The sequence below is a fragment of the Ahaetulla prasina genome, chromosome 1 (assembly GCF_028640845.1).
Source record: "Ahaetulla prasina isolate Xishuangbanna chromosome 1, ASM2864084v1, whole genome shotgun sequence".
Lineage (NCBI taxonomy): Eukaryota > Metazoa > Chordata > Lepidosauria > Squamata > Colubridae > Ahaetulla > Ahaetulla prasina.
The window spans coordinates 108,467,458-108,489,005 of NC_080539.1; the positions used below are offsets into that span (position 1 = coordinate 108,467,458).

A 21,548-nucleotide genomic window follows, 5' to 3' on the forward strand; every position below is an offset into this window, starting at 1 on the left:
GCTAAAATCTTGATATTGTATCTAGCAAATGAAAGTAATATTTTATCTTTCTGGGCAGGATAGTCTAAAATAAGGGAGCGATCCTAAATCTCTCCTGCTATTGCTATCAACTGTCACTTCTAGCATTCTAGTGGAAAGATTTGGCAACATCTGGTGGCAACTGCTCCTTAAAATATAACACCAAAAGAACAGGGGCCTGTTAGGCCATGGAGACTCATTATTGTTTTAGAATCATTTAATAGCAAGTGGTTAGATAGAAGCATAGAAAAATGGGGGGGGGGACCTATGCGGTTACTTATATGTCTTTTATCAGTCAAAGAGGCAAATTCTCACTTTAACCATTATTTGAGAGTAACCTTTTTTCAGCTTACAGGAAGTACAAGTTAAAGCAGTTCTAGATATTCTTACTCTTGAGGGAAAATGCATGCCCTAATAGCACAAGCACTTAGACTTATATACAGCTTCATAGTGCTTTACAGTACTCTCTATAAGAGATTTACAAATTGCCATATATTGCCCACAACAATCTGGGCCTCATTTTACCAACCTTGGAAGTATGGAAGGTTGAATCAACTTCGAGCCCCATCAGGATCAAACTCCTGGTTATGTGCAGAGTCAGCTTGCAATACTGCATTCTAGCCACTGTGCCACCACAGATCTAATACCATAGAGATGTGTAAGATAGTACTTCTTCCTGGTCCAGTACTACATCAATGCAGAGTCCATTTGAATGGGAGCAATGGTTAAAACAGTTCAAGTAACTTTTAATACCGTTTCTCCCAGCAGCTGCAACAGAAGAACCAGAGGTTATTCCTGACCCAGCCAAGCAGACTGACCGCGTAGTGAAAATAGCGGGAATAAGTGCTGGAATCCTTGTCTTTATTCTCATCCTCCTCCTTGTCATATTAATTGTCAAAAAAAGGTAAGTATGGTAAATTTGCCTTTTTCTTTTCATTCAAATAAATGATAAGAAATCAATTCACAGTTCATTGTAGAAAAATGGTACCAGGGAGAGCATCTTTATCACAAACAGAAGGTATTTCGTAAAGTCAGAAACCAATATTCTACCGTAAAAATCAAACTTTTTTTTAGTATTGAGTTGTACAAACTGTAAAGACAATGACCAGTGAAACTGAAATAATACCTTTTTACCTTCAGAACATTTCTTATATTTTATTAGGGTTAATCTGAATTTGTTGTTTCAATTAGCCTTGCTTATTCTCTTGTATTGTGAAATGTCTGGCCTACTTATCTTGGAAAATATTTTACAGGCTATGTTACCTTCATTGGTATTTTTATAAGTGATGGAAGTTATAGTTAAAATTACATTACCTTATCATAAATTTTCCATTGGGTTATATAGGCCTGCAGACCTTAAAATGCAAAAGTATATTAAATGGTGTCTCATTTCTTAAAAAAAAAATCTTAGCCATTTCAAAGTAATGAGAAAAATCAATAGCACCACCTTCTGGAAGTAGAAGTAATTCTGAAAGGAAAAAAGTCTATAATTTTAATTTTTTTAAAAAATACCCTTTATTGGTGAGTTTCAAACACTTGGTTAATTGACACACATTTTCATAATCAACATGTATGATGTAATGAATAGCTTTCAGGTCCTTTTTCCTTGCCGTTTCTGTTTCTCTCTCACATCTGGATGAGCAAATGGCTGCTTAATATGAAGCTGTTTATCATGTCAAGTGATTTGTTCCATCTAGCCTAGGACTGATGGACAGAAAGCTAGTTCTTTAAAATATCACTTAAAAGTCTCTCACGTCACCTGCCACTTGTGATCCCCTTACAACTGGAGATGATAAAAATCATATGCAGACTTTATGAATTCAGACTGTGTGTTCTACCACTGAGCTGTGGGTGTCTTGCTTCGGAGATCAGTTGCAAAATTGTTGTTTTTATTCTAGGCCAGGAAGGAATAAAAATAGGGGTATTTTTGTATCTCTTATCTATGTTAAAGTGAAATGAATTTTCTGTTCCAGTTTTCCAAGTAGGAAAAAAAAACTAGAAACTGTGCCTAAAAATCATATTTATGTCTTAATGGTTTCCAATAGATTTTTTTTTAATTTATTGCCTTTTTACAATGATTCCCCTGGAGATATATAACATGGAGGAGAAACGTCTGCATTAGAACCCTTAGGTATGCTAATAGTGTTTTGTGTTAGTTAGACACATATGTGATTTCTCCCAATAGTGCTTTCACTTTTTTTTTCCCTGTTGTGTACCTCTGTGCTTAAAAAGAAATGCTACAAACCAGTTCATAGTAAAAAATGATGAGAAATCCACTCGTGCAAATTAAGGGGCAGACCAGTAAATAGCTGTCTTGCTTTTTAGCTGGAAGTTCTCCTTGACAAACGATGAAGAAATGTGATCGCCAGAACTGTAAAGACAGGCCAGTGAGAAATGTCCTCAGAATATCAGATAGCCAACAGCTGCTCCTGGGGATGTGACACTTCCTTACAAACCTATCATAATGTCAGCACTCATGCTGACATTTAGACCGAACTATTAGACCTTTCTGTGAGGCTAACCTGTGATCAGTTATAATGGCTTTTCCACTAGCAGCGTGGAGGACACTGTTAACTTGTATAAGTTTTACAGCTGCTTATATAAAATAATTGGGCCAGTAGAGTAAGCATTAATGATCATGGAGATACAGATCTCATACTCTGGGGGGAAAAATATGGTGAAACATATATATATTTAAAGGAAAGACTTAAAGGAAAACTCAAAGACTTGGGAAGCTCATATAAATATGAGCTTATATATATATATATATATATTTTCTGAGGTTTTCGCGGGTGTTTGTATGTAGGTCTTTGGTTATTCGGGTTTTCTCCCACGTAAAATTGGAAGTGTCTTGGCGACGCCTACCAGCCATTTGGAAACCCGCCCTTATTGACAAACGAGTCCCTAACACGAGGAATGACACCAGACCCACATTCACGAGGTCCACACAGGATGTCACCACCACGCATCCACCCAGAAAGCAGACCTAAACCCACACAGATCATGAAGCACGACCAAGGACCAGAAGCCAGACTGCAGCTGTAACATTAGCCATTTCAAACCTCTCCAATCCATACATGCAGCAGACTGACACCCACTATGAAGATGTAGCACGACCACAAACACGAAGCCAAACAACAGCGATGCAGCTCACCAGCTCAAATCCCCCTGCAACTCAGACTAATCTGAGCACAACAAAGCCCCCTCCCAAACAGGACACACCCCCAGCCAATCAGAGCACAAAAAAACCCCCAGCCAATCAGAGCACAGCCAAGCTTTCACCCAATCAGTTCAAACCCCTCTAGCAGTTAAAAAGGAAGAAACAGCTGCAATCACACATTGGTCTCAGAAGCACGAAGCTGAAGCCTGAAGATGACGAATGAGACTTCGTCGAAACGTCGCCAAGACACTTCCAATTTTACGTGGGAGAAAACCCGAATAACCGAAGACCTACATATATATATATATATATGTGAGCTTCCCCAAGTCTTTGAGTTTTCCTTTAAATCCATCTCAAAAAAATGGGCTAGACATTTTGCAATTCACTTTGCTTAATCCTGGGGAACATCTCTGCCTTGGAGGTTGGTAAGCTTCGATTCACCATCATTCTGGTGAATTTCAGCTACGATCCACAGAAAGTTTTCAGTTCTCATTTTATTTCCAGTAGGGAGAACACCTCAATGCTGTTACAAACTACACTTTGCAGAATTAGTTTGTCAACAGTTCCTTAAATTATGTTGGAGGAGTCATTTTGCAGGGGGTGGAGCGAGAGCTTCTTCCTATTTGAGGAAATCAATTTCAGTGGAGGAGTATTATCAGATGCATGGTTCATTACCCAGTCTAGTTCATCAGCATCTCATGTTTAATTTGCATGACATTTTCATAGCTATGTTCCACCTTTCCTAATTTATCATGTCATTAATGTTTGCTGACCCTGCAGTGTGTGAACCTTTATCGCATTGATCTATTTCATAATGTGTAAGAATTTTCTCATGAACTCTATTAATTCAGATTAAAAGGAGATGGATGGAAACCTTTCCCGTTTGTTACATATATATCTACTTAAGATAGCAATTCTTTGTATAGAATTTTCACACAAGTATTATTATTGGAGGGCGTTAATCGATCCTAAAAATCCCACATTTTAATTTCTTATTTCAGCTGGAATTAGATTTATTTGGTATTGGATTCACATGTTTCTTCTATCATAAATAAATATTTAGGATAGAATGAATAAATAAATAAATAAAATAACTATAATAAATAAATATTATAGATAAACTAACTATAACTAACTGTAAAGGAATCCCTATAGGTTTTACTCTACTAACTGTAGCCGACTTTAGGAACAGTATTCAACTCTGTTTCTTTAAGCCATTGAGCCAGCACTGTTCAAAGATATTTCTGTGGTCATCTGGTCAGCAGACATCACACCATAGCACAAAGCATACAGCGAAACACGGATCACTGTTACCTTCCCGCCAAAGTAGTACCTATTTATTTATTTGCATGTTTTCGAACTGCTAGGTTGGCAGAAGCTGAGGCAAGTGGCGGGAGCTCACTCTCTCACGTGGTGGTAAGACTCAAACCACCAGAGTACAGACCTTCTCCAGCATATTTTAAGACATTGAGCCACCACGCCTCCAGTAACCATAGTATATTTCTATAAAATCCTTTAACACCAAAACCTGAAACATTGTTAAATTAGGTAGCAATTTTGATCTGAGGCAGTTTTTTAAAATGAGGATAGCTAGTCTAATAGAAAAGCCATTCAGTTGCTTTCTTCCCTTCCAAAATAAGCAAGTAAACAGGCATCTTTACACAACACCAGTATACAGAAAATAGTGAAAAAGTTCAGTCAGATGTGCATTACAAGGAGAACGGCTAACTAGACCCCTTCTTTACTTGATCATATCATTCCATAGCAGCCACTTTCACCAAAATCAGGTAAAAATTAGCTTGCAAAAAAGATAAATGAAAAAAAAAATTCATCCCCCTTGAATGTTTAACTGCCGCCATCCTTAGTTTTGTCTGTTGTTGGAAGTCGAATCTACAGGGGTTTTCACAAGAAAAGTGAGCAGGTGGTCATATGGCTAAGTACACTGCCTACCTTGGCTCTTGATACCCTTCAAGATCCCTTCCCCACTGAAAAGCCATTTGGAGATGGAGATAGAGATCGATAATGGATAAGTATCCAATTAGCCATTTGTGTGTGTAGCTCCCCATTGGATTCTTACACAGGTTATAATGATGTACAGTACTTAACTTTACATGGAACTACAGCCAAAAAAACTAGCATTTTTATAGTATAAGTGGAGATTTGAATCCATTTACATTACTAACATTGCCTACCTTGCCCCACATATACATAAATATATTTTTTTACCTTAGTTTTAACCCATTGGTTCCTGTGATACTTGATTCTTGCATGGAGCTCTTTCTTTCCTTTCTGACTAGAACTGATATCACTGGTCAAAAGTAGCCACCAGGCCTCCATTTTAATTGGGTTCTTAATGAATCCATTCTCCTGTGAATTAGGGAAACATGTCTTATATTTTTGCTGAATAAAGAAATATTTCTTTATATACATAGCAGCACGTAAATTCAGTGGTGTTAGAAAACACTTTCTGCTTTAACCCTAAGTGCTTAGTGTATTCCAGGTGCTATAGAATAATTATATTGATTATAATTCTGTGCATTCATATTAGAGATTCCATTATGTGGTATCCCTTTTGATACATCATTTTAGCAAACTCAGAAAAATGCTTCTGAATTTAACAATTCTAATCTTGCATAGATTTTCCAAATTTGAACTAATGGGGAAAAACATTGATTGGTAAACACTTATGTATGATTTCACAAACCAGAGGTGTTCTTATGCTTTGCCTTATCATTTTGTGCAGATTTTGAAGTAGATGGAAACTCTATTAGTTCCTATAGAGTTTTACAAAGTTATACAGCTGAGTTTTAAGAAAAGGGATACTGCATCTCTTGAGTAGCAAATACTGTATTTTTTAAACCATTGTTGAAATATTTCCAAATGTACATCATCTCCTTCCATTTGTTTATTTCTCATTTTTGAAGCTAAGTATGCATATGCCAGTATTTTCAGTTTAAAGATTTAAAAACAGCAGCTGTGTGTGTATATATGGGTTTAATATACACACCCTTCTACTGTAGAATGCCAGAACACAGTACATTGGCTGCATTCATACATAATACTAAGCCTCTGTTCTGGTTGTCTTTTTAATTCCCTCCCTCCCCCCGCTTTTTTTTTGGATGAGCTATAGTTGCCTGGTTCGCACATAACACAAATGCCATAATGGCTTTATTTGCACATTATTCATCTGAAAATCTATAAAACATTATGGCTTAGCAAAAAATTGCGCCTGTATACCTGTACGTAATTGTCTTACAGTAGTTGTTGATTAACCTATCTCTGCCACTGCTAGTCTTTGAGTTTGTAACTGAAAGCTAAAAGAGAGAAGAAGGAAAGTAAACTTTAGAGCACAAGAACTGTACACAGCTGTTTTGTATTTCATAGCATTTAGATCAGGGGTGTCCAAACTTGGTCCCTTTAAGACTTTTGGACTTCAACTCCCAGAGTCCCTCAGCCAGCAAAGCTGGCTGAGGAACTCTGGGAGTTGAAGTCCAAAAGTCTTAAAGGGACCAAGTTTGGACACCCCTGATTTAGATAGTTACCAGTCATCACATTTATGCTGCATGCCGAACTAACATAACCCAATTTGGTTTCCATTTTTTTTTCTGCAATAAATGAAGTGTTAGCATGTCATTTTTCTCTAGTGAACTCCCTCTGTTATTAAAATCTTTTTTTATATGCCAACATGTTTTTTTTTTAATTGCATGGCTCTGTAAGGCTAATCAGTGCATGAGCAAGATTGTAATGCTAACGAAGAAAACATGATTTTTTAATTCTTTTTTTTAAAAACGCACATTTCTCTGCTTTATTGAATGTGACAGAGTCACGCTTTTCATTCACCATTGCTTCTTTTTTCCCACTGTCTGTGATTTGCTTGCCAGGAGGAGCTACTATTCTTACTCCTACTACCTGTAAGTAGAAATGGGTGACTTTACTTCTTTATATGTTTTGAAGATGCAGTATCCCTTTTCGTTTAAAAAAAAAGTCTAGAAATAGGATTAATATTTCACCAAAATTTCCTGTATCATTTAGATAGGTTTTTTTTGGAGCCACATATAATTTTAGAGGGAATTGCTTTATTTTTTTAAAGGTTATTGTATTGTAATTGGATGTAGACTACCCGCACATAGACCCTTTTATTAAAATATATCTCCACTGTGTATTTTTATTCTAAAATCAAACTTGAGCTCCATCCTGTGTAGACTTAGGTGTCTAAACATTATCTTTTGAATGAGAAGGTTGTAACTCCATCTTATTTTAGGGAACTGATAGGGAGCATACTCATTTACTCAAAGGATTTACCATCCAAAAGGGAAACAAGTGACTGTATCCGTCTCCAGCAGTAGAATCCTTTGTGTTGCACAATGGGAAGTGTGATTCCTATTTTACTCACTGGTCATCTTTTGGTAATATTTCTTACATAAAAATGAACATATTTTCTGCCTTAGTTCCTTCTTCTTTAACATTTCTCTTCAATTGCTGGCTGCTTTTACCTTTTCTCCTAGGCTGTAAAAATATCCTGTGTTTAATCCGACTGTGTAGCTTGAAGTAAATACAGGTAGTTCTTGGCCACAGTTGAGCCCAAAACATTTGTTCAGTGATTGCTGTCCCATTTTACGTCCTTTTGTGCCAACGTTGTTAAGTGAATCACTGCAGTTGTTAAATTAGTAACATGGTTGTTAAGTGAATCTGGCTTCCCCATTGACTTTGCTTGCAAGAAGGTCACAAAAGGAGATCACGTGACAAACCCCCCCCCCCCGACACTGCAACCATCCTAAATAGGAGTCAGTTCCCAAGTGTCTGAATTTTGATCATGTGACCATGGGTATATTGCAATGGTTGTAAGAGTGAAAAACAGTCATTTTTTCACTGCTGCTGTAACTTTGAATGATCACTAAATGAACTGTTGTAAGTTGAGGACTATCTATATAGTAGTACAAGGAAATGGCAAATTATTTTTTTATTTTCTTACATGTCTTTGCTCCCAACCACCATAATGTTCAGGAAATGGAAAATAAATTCATGCACCCCTTCTGATTAAGACCTTCTCCCAAAATAATAGCTGGAAATAGCTACAAGATAATGGAAGGTCTGGAGCAATTTTTATATGCTGAAATTTACCCTATTTAGTACGGCAAATATGCTCAAAGTGCAGTAAAAAGTGCAATTTTATTAATTAAATTAATAAACCTGGTTAATTAGTTTATGAGTTCTAAAATGACTTTGGTTAATTAATAGAGAATAAAATTATCTGATATAATAAACAGATGATAACAATATATGGCTATCACCCATTGACTGGGCAGTCACTGATTAATCACTAAGGAATGCTGATTTTTCTTTTCTCTAAAGAATCAGGACCTTCGGGTATATCAAAATATATTTCATATTCCAGCTTGAATATCTGATTGTTGCTATTTTGGAAATATTTGTCATAGGCAGAATTTAAGCAAAATTAAGTTAACTATGCCTACCATATAAGGCATGCACCAGCTTGCATTGCAATGAAGCATTCTTTGGCAAATAAATAGTAATCATTTGCCAAACAGAATAAATCCTGGATTTAATGCATTAATAGGGAAAAGGTCGTGTTGGTTTAAAGCAGAATGTGCATAGAATCTAAATGTGATTTTAGGATGTGTATTTTACAAATGCTAAAAATACCAAATGGGCTGAATGCAAAAAAGAGATACATTTTGTTCATGGCATCCAAAATCTACTAAGTCAAAGTCTTAGTTAAAGCAAAGTTATCAAAGATTTACTTAGAGACCGTTTCTTATTTTTTTGTTAAAAGAAAACCTAACTAAACGTTTGTAGATTAATGCCCTTTGGTTTATTATGAAAAATTGTAATTCTCTTTTTAAATAACAATTTGCACAGCTAGAAGTAATTAAATATGTACGTAGGATATATCTTCCCTCTCACTAGCACTCTTTTTGAAATAGTTCAGTACATATATGCAGAAGAATTATGTCACAACTAATCATATTCTTCTATATTTAGTTTCTAAAGTACTTAACTCTCCTATGATGCCTGATGATTTCAGGGATGTGTTAGTCTTGTTTTCTTAGAAACAGTATGGAAATGGTTTGTCATTCTTTATTTCCATTATATTTTTTTGCACTTCTCAGTCTAGCTTATAGTAATTCCCATTCTGTACATAGTCATCCAAGTACCAAGCAGATCCATTATTTCAGAATTGGACAAAATGATGCTGACACAAGTTCAGCCTTCCTCAGCTGGCTGTGCTGAGCTGAAGAACCAATGGTACTCAGAGATATTGTTTGCTAAAATTAGAGAGTTTTGGGGGGAATATTATAGTTTGGAGGAATAATATTGCTGAATCAGAGGATCTGTTTCTACAAAACCACCTTATTTGGATTTTCAGGAATTTATTATTTTTATTAAAATAATTATTAAAAATAATTCATTAAAATATTTTCAAGTTGCAAGGTTGATTTTAAAAAATAGAGAGAGAGCTAAAAGCTTTTATAGTACCTTTAACTGGAGATGCACAAAAATTTTCAGGCCGAGGAACATACTTCTTGTTTTTTTTATTGGTGGCTAACAGTTCACATTCCAGAAAGTCGACACCAAAAATATAGGATCCAAATTTGATTTAATCTGGCATCATCGCATGAGTTGCAGTTCATAAACATACATTCCTTTTAATTAAAATTGTTAATATGAAAAGGTGCTAGCAGATTTCTGGTTTTGGCTTCTCATAGACTCACATGGCTCTGCTCCATGTAAAAGTATATGTATAATGTATATGTATACACACAAACAAAATAACGTTCAATTTCATAGGCATTTTACAAGGAGGCTTCTTTGCAGCCAGGTTTTTGCAGGAGAGTTCAGTTTGTGTATCTCTTTAAAATAATAACTTTTTGTCATGATACCTAGTGATATAAAAATATTCATATTGTATGTGTGCTTGTATGTATCTATCCAAAATCAAATTTCTAGATCTTTCTATTACTTTCAATTATTTTCTGTTTGTGACTTCCATAGTACTTTCACCTAAGAATAGATGAGGGTTGGAAGTGTTGGATAGTTTTCCCCCCAACAATGGAGGAATCAACCATTTTTATTAACATGTTTCTTTATCTGCCCCAGCAGTCCTTGGGGAGGATTCTAGGTTCAAAATAGAGCTGCATCAGCAACTCATTATACATAATTGGAATGTTTGCAGAACATTCTCAGTAACTAAAAGCAAACCTGAGTTGAACATTAATCACCTGTTTCCTTCTCCACATTTTTAGCATTATCTACCGTTTTGTCAGATGAATAATTGTGCAACTCAAAAGTTTGAACGTACAATATCTTAAGGAAGGTGTTGTTTGTTATTATAACATAGATTATTGACTGTTGGATGACAAACTTTGTGTACTTTCCTTTTCCTGGCAACCATCACTTCAGAAATCATGTGGTAATATTCCCTAAATCTGCTGTGGCCTTTTCATAGAAATTAACTTTTTCTAGGCTTTGCTTCTTGAAGAAAGAATGCTGTTGACTTTTCAGCTTACCCTATCCAGAAAGTTAGTTCAGTCCTTACTCTAGTTGAATCTCAGAACTCCATTTCAAATCCTGGAGGATTTTTGTGAAGGTTTATAAATGGATGCTTCAGAAGAGGGTTTAGTCAAATGTAACTGGTTTCTCCTCCTCATCTTTGTCTTCGTCTTCATCATAGTCATCGTCTTCTTTCCTAGAGGGACATTAAGATTGAATAATTTAATTGAAAACTTAAGTGTGAAGGATGGTAAACTATCACAACAATAAATGCCTTGAACAAAGTGCAAGATTCAAAAATAGCAATAAATTGCCTGTATTTCAATTCATGACATTTCATTTTTACACTTGTAAAAAGACCTTGAAAACTACAGCTTTAAATATAATCTGCAATCATTATTAGGGCAAAGTGTCTCAAAGCATGTGTTAAAACAATAAAAACAAGCTTATTCAGGACCTGTAAACATATAAGCATGTAGAAACTTGATTATTTTCTACTATGTAGATTATATGCACACAACAAGACAGTAGCTGAAACTTGTAACAATCACCATCAATTTCACCATTACTTTCCCACCCATTCAAGAGCTATAGAGATTTAACCATACAGCAAATATTTTAAAGCTGGGTGTTGCTAGTGTTTCGATGAGCAATTGCCAGGAAATCCAAGGACTGTAAACTAAACTAGGAAATGAAATGAACTTCCTAGAAGAAGAAAAAATAAGAAAGCACTTCAGTTATTTGCCAAAAAGAATGGAGATATCCATATGGTCACGAGAAGATGGATTTTACTAATGTATCTTAAAGTCTACCAGAATTTAATTGTACAGATAGTTCTTGATTTATAAACCACAATTGAGCCCAAAAATTATGTTGCTAAACAAGACAATTATTAAGTGAATTTTGCCCCATTTTTTTACTTTCCTTGCCATAGTTGTTAAGTGAATCATTACAATTGTTAAGTTATTAACATGGTTGTCAAGCTAATTTGGCTGTTGTGACTAACTAAATGAGCTGTTGTAAGTCAAGGACTACCTGTACAAATGTTCCTTTTTGTAATGCGACTACTACTACGTAGAGGGAAAACAAGCATTTTCCCCTACCTCTTCTGCATGGAACAATTAAAATCTGTTTTCACCATCAGCATGCCACTCATTAGTTGGCATTACATTACATTACATTACATTAGCAATGTCCTTCCTGTTGAAGACTACTTCAGCTTCAATCACAATACAAGAGCAAACAATAGATTTAAACTTAATGTTAACCGCTTCAATCTTGATTGCAGAAAATATGACTTCTGTAACAGAGTTGTTAATGCTTGGAACACACTACCTGACTCTGTGGTCTCTTCTAAAAATCCCCAAAGCTTTAACCAAAAACTGTCTACTATTGACCTCACCCCATTCCTAAGTGGTCTTTAAGAGGTCTTTGTGCATAAGAGCACAAACGTGCCTACCGTTCCTGTCCTATGGTTTCCTTTCATTATATCCAATTAATATAGTTATTACATACTTATGCTTATATATATGCTTATATATTATATAGTTACTGTCATGCTTATGCTTATATATACTGTTGTGACAAAATAAATAAATAAAATAAAATAAATAAATAAATAGTTCATCTTCCATGTTTTCAAATCTGGTAGGACACCTACCATTAGGGGGAGGGAGTGTTTATTTTTCTCCTAAAAAACTCATTAGTACAATACTTCGTTTATTTTCCCTTTTTCCCCTACCTCTGCTACATTTTATTTATACTTATCAGTCTCCTTCCATGCCAGTAGATGTCTATGGAAATTCTTAGTCATCCAGGTCATGGTTGTCCCAAAGGTACTTTTTCAGAAGGGAACTGGACTTATCTGGTTTTTTCTTTGATGACATTTTGCTTCTCATTCAAGAAGCTTCTACAGCTCTCAAGAAGCTTTTTGGATGAGAAGCGAAACGTCTCCAGAGAAAAACCAGAAAGTCCAATTGCCTCTTGAAAAGACACCTTTGGGATGCCAGTGGATAAATTCCAGCTGAATGAAGCTGTACTCACACAGTATAGTCTCCTTGCCCAAATTCCTTAAGCTGCTCGGTAGAAAACAACTATTCACATTAAGATGTCTGGTTTGCAGGCTAATGTGGTTCTTTTTCAACATACAGTCCTCCCATCTCCCAGCTTCATTCTCTGTTTCTTCTTAGTATGGGGTGGAGGACAGCATCCACTGTTAATGCTTTGTTTGTATGTGTTTACATGCCCAGTTTTTGGTGCGAGAGCTTTTCTTAACATTGCCATTTTACCTTTGGTTAAACTGATATTTTTTTTCTTTAAGGCAGCAGGTTCTTGGTAGTACCTGCAGCATTTGATAATCTTTTGTGAGAAACAAAATGTTAGATTAAGGTGACCTTGGCTAGTCTTATGTTCTTAGATAAGTACTTTGGCCAAATTATTTGTTTTTGAGCTTCATCGGTTTTCTTTCTAAGAGAGGGAGATACAGTATATTTTGTGCTGGGAGGTCAAATGAAGAAGTCTGAAATTTAGTGTTCAATCTTTTTTTTATTTAACTTTTTCTGAGAAAAAGAAAGTCGTATTTTGTGCTTCTGCTCATCTCCCCTTCCCAGCACCTATGAGTTGTTTTATTTTAATATGCCATATACAAAAATGGATAAATATCTTTATGTCTTAATAAGTGACTCAAGTATGAAGCAATCTAGGTTAATATGACAAAGCCCTTAAAAAGTGCTTTCCCAATACTGTAGTATTTTTTTATAATTTTCAAATTATAAATTCTTACGTTACCTTTGACTGGATTTTCCCTCACCATAAGTATGATAAAAGAGATTTCCTAAATAGGTCTTAATGGCATTAAGTTGCATTCAGTGACATCTATTTTAAGGGGGAAATCAAGCTCATCTGCCTTTCTTTTTATTATATAATGTCACAGCAAGATAACTGCTAAACATTTCTGTTGGGGAGGCATCTTTAACCTCACCTAGTAAGTGTTGTGATAATAATAACAGGGACATAGTTAAGAATAGACATCAACTTGGACAGTGTTGACTACTTAATGACATCACTCTGCCTTGTGGATTTTAGAGTATGCAATGGATAATGCCTGTAGCAATTTATTTATTTATTTATTATTCGAATTTATATACCGCCCTATCTCCCAAAGGACTCAGGGCGGTTCACAGGCATATAAAACATCAATATACAAATTAAAATAATCCTTAAAAAACTTATTCTAACGCCCAAATTATTAAAAATAGAAATATAAATATAAAATATAAATATTAAAATTAATTTAAAACCCCTCTAAATTTAAAATCTAAGCCAGTCCTGCACAGATGAATAAATGTGTCTTGAGCTCGCGACGGAAGGTTCGAAGGTCAGGAAGTTGACGGGGTCCTGGGGGGAGTTCGTTCCAGAGGGTGGGAGCCCCCACAGAAGGCCCTTCCTGGGCGTCGCCAAACGACACTGCCTAGCTGACGGCACCCTGAGGAGTCCTCTCTGTGAGAGCGCACGGGTCGGTGAGAGGTATCTGGTCGCAGTAGGCGGTCCCGTAGATAACCCGGCCCTATGCCATGGGCGCTTTAAAGGTGGTCACAAAACCTTGAAGCGCACCCGGAAGGCCACAGGTAGCCAGTGCAGCCTGCGCAGGATGGGTGTTATGCGGGAGCCACGAGGGGCTCCCTCTATCACCCGCGCAGCCGCATTCTGGACTAACTGCAGCCTCCGGATGCCCTTCAAGGGAAGCCCCATGTAGAGAGCGTTGCAGTAATCCAGGCGAGACGTCACAAGAGCTTGAGTGACCGTGCATAGGGCCTCCCGGTCCAGAAAGGGGCGCAACTGGCGCACCAGGCGAACCTGGTAGAACGCTCTCCTGGAGACGGCCGTCAAATGATCTTCTAGAGACAGCCGTTCATCCAGGAGGACGCCTAAGTTGCGCACCCTCTCCATCGGGGCCAATGACTCGCCTATTGCTCATAACTTAGGGACATAATTAGTTGCTGCTGTTGAACATAATAATATGTGCTCATAGGTGAATATCAATTCCATAGATAATCCAGTTCTTGTGAGATTGCCAAACTATGTGACTGACACTGAATTTATACATGAAAAACAGTATAGATCAGTGGTAGTCAACCTGGTCCCTACCGCCCACTAGTGGGCATTCCAGCTTTCATGGTGGGCGGTAGGGGATTTTTCCAATACTGAGGCACTTTCCTTTTTTTTAATTTAATTTACTTTTTTAAAAAAAAATTCATAGCATTATTTAAAAACATTTTCATTAGGTTTTCATAAAATTCCCTGTGACAATTTAAATTTCTGAAAATATACTATTTGTATCGCCTACGCATAAGTTTAGTTCACGTTATGTAAGTGAAACTAAATGGCGCTATAGTGCGACCGCAAACAAAAGAGCCTCATCCCAGAATAACTCGCGCATCTCCCCCCAAACCTGTGGGCAGTTAGAAAATTTTACTACTAACAGAGATACAAAAGTGGGCGGTAGGTATAAAAAGGTTGACTACCCCTGGTATAGATAGATAGCTAGATAAATAGTTAAACAGAAGTAGAGGTAGATATGCAATATAAGAATAGCAGCCACAGCATTTAATAAAAAACAGATAAAATTATATATCCATAGTAATGAAATAATATGTGAATAAAAATAGTGGAGATTCAAGCTATATGTCATCAAAGTCAGATTTGACAGTTCCAAAAGTAAGTCCAGCTGGCTTTCTTGGTTTATTCCTAGTGTGACCTAAATTTGGGGTTCCAGTTTCAAGACTAGCCCTGAGAATACAGCGCTAAAGGTATATTGAGGAAGAATATAAATTCATCCTATAAAAATTCAATGCCCTCTTGACCAAGATTATCTTGATTCTTGATTTTTCTGGATTAAGCCTTTATTTGTTTGATTTTTTTCTTCCCATATTTTGCCAACATGAGAAATTCATTTTAAAACTGAGTGCCTTCCTTGGATTTAGATGGAAATAAAAGAGAACCAGTAGTTGATATAAGCATATTCATAGCACTGAGTCCCAAATTCAGTATAACCTGTCTCAGCATTTTCATACACATGTTAAAAAGAACATTGGATAACATTGAACATGATGTAGAAGAGGTGAAACCTATAAAATGTGCAGCTATTGAAAGAGAAATGTTGTCCCCTTTTCCATTCATCATACAGCAGGAAAAAAATAAATGAAAATAATTGGTAGCTTAAATAAACAAAATCATATTCCTCATTTTGTTGATATATATTTACCCAAGAATGTGTATGCTGGGAAGGATCAAACCATGTATCATGATATAGACGGAATGGAGAATGTAATTATAAGGTGTTACCTATTGAAGATTTTTTTCCAGATTTTTATTTATACCATCATAATGTACCAAAAGGGTTAGGGGCTCAGGGGCTAGGATGTTGAACTTGTCGATCGAAAGGTCTGCAGCTCAGCGGTTTGAATCCCTAGTGCTGCCGTGTAATGGGGCGAGCTCCCATTACTTGTCCCAGCTTCTGCCAACCTAGCAGGTTCAAAAGCACGTAAAAATGCAAGTAGAAAAAATAGGGACCACCTTTGGTGGGAAGGTAACAGCGTTCCATGCGCCTTTGGCAGTGAGTCATGCCGGCCACATGACCACAGAGACGTCTTCGGACAGCGCTGTGTCTTCGGCTTTGAAACGGAGATGAGCAGCGCCCCCTAGAGTCGGCAATGACTAGCATGTATGTGCAAGGGGAACCTTTACCTTTAATGTACCAAAATAGGATGTAAATGAAGAAATGCCCACAAAGAAATAAAACAATGGTAGAAGTTCTAATTGAATAATTATGAATATTGAAATAATGTTCATTTGCTATAAACAGTGCAAAGTAGCTTTAACATTGGCAGCTGTTGTAAGAAGCAAATGCATATAACATTTCTATTATTGCCATATTCTGGTATTGTAAAAAGATGAATTGTGTAGAGTTAAGATCCTAAACATGCCTGCTGAAAAGTGAGTCCCTCTAGAATTGAATTAATATCTTTGTATGCATACTGATTCCCTAAATGTCTTAAATTGCAAATTTAGCTTTCCCTCCAAAACTCAAGTATATGGCTACCGTAAACTCTAAACCTGCTCTAAAGTAGTCTTAATAGATTCATTCACCACTGAATAGCTGTTACGATTAGATATAAAAATGTGATTACTTTTTAAAGCTTTTCTTTTCTTGATTTCGGTTGGGCAGTAAACTGGCTAAGAAACGCAAGGATGCCATGGGAAACACTAGACAAGAAATGACCCATATGGTGAACGCCATGGATCGCAGTTATGCTGATCAAAGCACACTCCATGCAGAAGATCCACTTTCGGTCACCTTTATGGATTCTCATAACTTCAACCCCAGATGTAAGTATGATAGTCCCATTGTCACTGAAGTTAGTATCTTACTTCTGTTTATATCTACTGTACATTGCATTTGGTACCATAAAAATGTATTTTATGCAAGAGAATGAGATAGTAAAGTTATGAAACATTTGTCTTTTTTCCAGACAGACCAAAAAAAGAATCAAATACAGAGAAATTTAGAGTACCTGTTTATAGAATACAATTTTATAACAAGGAATAAGAACAGAGCTATTCTCTAACAAAAGCAGTAGAAAGTTTACTCCAAAGCCATAATTTAATACCTTGCCAATTCTTTGCTGGATAAGTACTGGGTCCAAAGATGAGAAACATAAAGGGCAGTACTTTAGAAGACTGATGCATGTATAAATTCCCACAGAAAATTCCATTTCAAGATAATATTTTAAGTGACTTCCCAGTATATTACTGTTGTAGTTTTGTAGCATGTAAATTGCTTCAGAAACAGCAGGCAATGATTACTTTCTATTCTTTCATTAAAAACTCTAGTATTACATCATATTTTCCCTAGTATTAATCCACAGAAAATGATAGATGTTGACTCTTTTTCCTTCAACATTGAACATGCAATATATGGATTCATACAGTTGTTCTCTTTGTATGGAAAGAATTGTAACTCTTTAAAATGTACACTGCAAAACAGCATATGTTTTTGTTAAAAAAAAACCAGCACCTTGTATTTTGCAAACAGATTTTCAAAATCTGTAACAGCATGTCTGAGAAAAACAGATTTCCGCATAATCAGATGTTTTTTACCATTATTCTCACACTAACCCACTATGATTGTATGCATATGTGTGTACATATACACAAATAAGTTGATACTCAAATTACTTTTTATTTGGGATATTGTATTTATATTTAGATACTAATTACTCATCTAATTAGTAACTGTGTATATCTGTATATCTGTGTATGAGTTCCATTAAAAGGTATTGTTTATTCTAATTACACAACAGTATTGCTGCCAATAACTTCAGAACCCAAACGTCTATAATAGGAGTAGGATGCAAAGCTGAAGAAACATTTTATTATTACCAAAAAGAGTATTAAGGACTCTTGCAAACAATATATTACTAGATGCAATGCATAGGTATACAAGGAGGAAATGGTATATATAGGAAACATTTCTTCCCTGAACTTCTATAAGACATCTTAAGGTTTGGCTGTAATTTTAGTTAATTTTCCCATCCTATTTTCTACATAGTCCATGTTCCCCTGAAAAACAACAACAAGCCAGTTCAAGAGATAACTGAGCAATTTGAACAATGTGAAGATGGTTGTAGAAAAATCCAGGCCAAATCTAAGGAGAGAAAGCCACCTCCATCAACTAAGAGCTATGTTCCTCATCACCAATAATGGTTGGAGTGAGCAATGAAACGCTCTCATGTTGCATAGGACCAGTTACAGGGCTCAAGAGGCCAGATTGATTTTTTTGTTGCCTGCCAATTCCCCCAGGAATGTTGGCCAGCTGACAGCTTTACTCAAGCCATGCCAAAACTTTGCCCTACTAAGAAAGTTAGACATTTGGAAGCTTAAAACTCTGGCTTGTCCTCCTTGCTGAACCCAAGGAATTCTGAGAGCAGTAATTGCTTCCTAAAGTTGAATTATCCTTTGGCAGCTGCTCTGGTAAAACTATCTAAGCCTTTTCTCCTTAGCTTTCAGGAAGAAAATGCTTAGATTATGACTAAATCCAACCTGTTTGGACAGTTGCATACATTTATTCCACTGTATATCCTGTAAAAAAGCAAACATTGTTTTCTACAAAGTGGTTTTGTATTTCCTGTTTCACTAATAAGATGAATAGGCTTTACTGTATGTTCCAAAAAGTCTGTGCTTCTTTTTTTCTTTAGAAAAAAATAGTTGGAGGTAATGAATTTTTTTCATAAGCTTTGTTTTCCTGCAGTGCCCAATGATCCACTTGTGCCGACTGCTGTGTTAGGTGAGGACCTAGTCCTTCGTCTTCTTTTCTTTCATGACTTACATCAGGGGTGAAATGTAAAATTTGTTACTACCAGTTATGTGGGCGTGGCTTGGTGGGGGGGGTAATGTGACTGGGTGGGTGTGCCTAGCTTTTTTTTTACTTTTAAAAGCATTTTTTCTACAACCTCTTCAGCCAAAGAGGTTGTAAAAAAATGCTTTTAAAAGCCTCTGATGATCAAGCAACTCAGCTGGGATCGCCAGAGGAGCCTTTTAGAAGCATTTTTTTTCTACATGCTTTTAAGGGGTTCTGACGATCCCAGCTGAGTTGCCTGATCAACAGAACCTTTTAAAAGCATTTTTTCTACAAGCTCTTCAGCCGAAGAGGTTCTGGAAAAAAATGCTTTTAAAAAGTTCTGACGATCCCAGCTAAGCCACATGATCATCAGAGGTTTTTTTTTTTTTTACTTTTAAAAGCATTTTTTCAGCCGAAGAAAAAATGCTTTTAAAAGTTTAAAAAAATGCAGTACTGCAGGCTACTTCTACTGACTGCCAGTTGTCTGCAGTTCGGCAGTTTCAATCTCACCAGACTCAGGAAGGCAGGTTGACTCAGCCTTCCATCCTTCCAAGGTTATTAAAATGAGGACCCAGATTGTTGGGGCCAATATACTGACTCTGTAAATTGCTTAGAGAGGGCTGTAAAGCACTGTAAAGCGGTATATAAGTCTAATATATACCTATATATATTATAGGTATATAATATATATAGCTATATTCAGCTACAGGTAGTCCTTGACTTAGACCGCAATTGGGATCAGAATCTTGCTTGTTAAGCAAGGTGGTTGTTAAATGTTTACAGCCTTTTTCGGTTTTAAGTGAATCACTGAAGTTGATGGCTGAATCACATGGTCTGGCTTAAATGATGGTGTAAATGATGATCACATGACCTCAGGATACTGCAATTATTACAAATACATGCCAGTTGCCAAGCACCCCAACTTGGATGACATGACCTTGGGGATGCGGTAATGGGTCATAAGTCTGATGACCACTTGTCACTTTTTTCAGTGCCACTGTAACTTCAAATGACACTAAATAATTGATTGTAAGTCAAGAGCTACCTGCATAGGTTTCATTTTCCAACAACACACTAGTGTAAGCAAGAATTTTCAGGAGCTGAAAGATGGGTGTACAATACGCAGTTCCACCTAATGTGGTACTAAAAGAACTCTGAGAACTCTAGCCAGAAACATTGGATGTTGGGACTTGTAGTTCAGCAATATCTACAGCAGCAGATTAGATACCCATTTCTAAAATATTTACTGAAAATCTTTTTACACACCCTTGCGCACATAGATATTGTTAGTTTTGTAATTTTATTACTTAGTCAGTGGCAGCGTTCATGAATTTTTATTTATGTGTGCATGCCTATAGATCTGGTTCTGTCTTAAGATAGGGATTAGTAAACTGTACCATTCCCAAGCTCATTTATGTGGTTTTTGAAACACACTCAAAAATACTATGTTTAAAATAACGATGGCCTTTCTTTTACCATTTGGGAGCAAAAAAAAACAAAAACCAACCTCATAAAACTGTGGTGGAAATCTTACAATTAATTTAACATAGTTCTAAAGCCTCCTTTGAAATTCTGTGGGTAAAAATTAAACTTTCAGCTTTGCCCATATTTGTGATTGTCACCCACCCACCCACCTTTCTATTCCACTGCAAACCTCAGCCTTCCAATAAATTGCTGTAGCCTGCCAGCTTAGAGCAACCAAGGTTTTCCCCACAGTAAAGGAATATTATCTATGGCTGCTTGATGACATAATTTTCCTTCTGCAGAACATATTCCATTCTTTTAAAAAAATGATAGGATGGAGCTAATTAGGGATAGTGGTGTAAAGTTATTCTAGAATCTATGGCACGTGTGCCGCTTCCAGCATGCGAAACCATCCCGCAAAGAATGTGTGGCCTCACCAGTTCCTCTTCCACATTCCTGTGATCAAACGCATGCCGGTCAGCTGGCTGTTGCGTGCGCGGGAGTGGCAGAACCCAAAAGAGTGGTGTTCCAGCACAGATGCGCAGGCTGGCACCTGACCTTCTGGGTTGACATTGTGCGCATGCGGAATGGCCAGCTCTTCATTGGGCACACTTCCATGCCAGTATCTGGGTGTTTGGGTGCCAGCTTGTGCATGCACAATGGACCGCCGCTCTTCTGGGTATCGCCACTCCCGTACATGCGAAGGCCAGCAGAGCTGTGCATATCTCACGGGATGGTTTCGCATGCCACTTCCAGCACACAGGCCAGCACGCGGGAACACCAAGGTTCACCATCACGGTTCTAGACTGTCACTGCTCTGTAGGTACATGGCAGGAAAATTTATATTTCCAGAAGTTAAAATAATATTAGATGTGGTGGCATTCTCCAAAAAGTCTCTTGTGGCTCATTGTAGATCTTAAACAGCATGGGAGTCAAGATTGAACCCTGTAATTAGTATACCAATCTATCATTCATATCTCGCCAAATAAAATGATT

At 36.7% G+C, this 21,548-nt stretch overlaps 1 protein-coding gene across 1 annotated transcript in view; it reads left to right on the top strand.

The window, feature by feature from the left end:
- PTPRK (protein tyrosine phosphatase receptor type K) overlaps window positions 1–21,548 on the top strand; it is a 433,873-nt gene that overhangs the window by 372,360 nt on the left and 39,965 nt on the right. Inside the window, exons 14-16 of the mRNA XM_058172115.1 lie at window positions 784–922; window positions 16,917–17,077; window positions 18,999–19,034. Coding sequence (XP_058028098.1) covers window positions 784–922; window positions 16,917–17,077; window positions 18,999–19,034 — 336 coding nt within the window. The remainder of the gene's footprint in view (window positions 1–783; window positions 923–16,916; window positions 17,078–18,998; window positions 19,035–21,548) is intronic.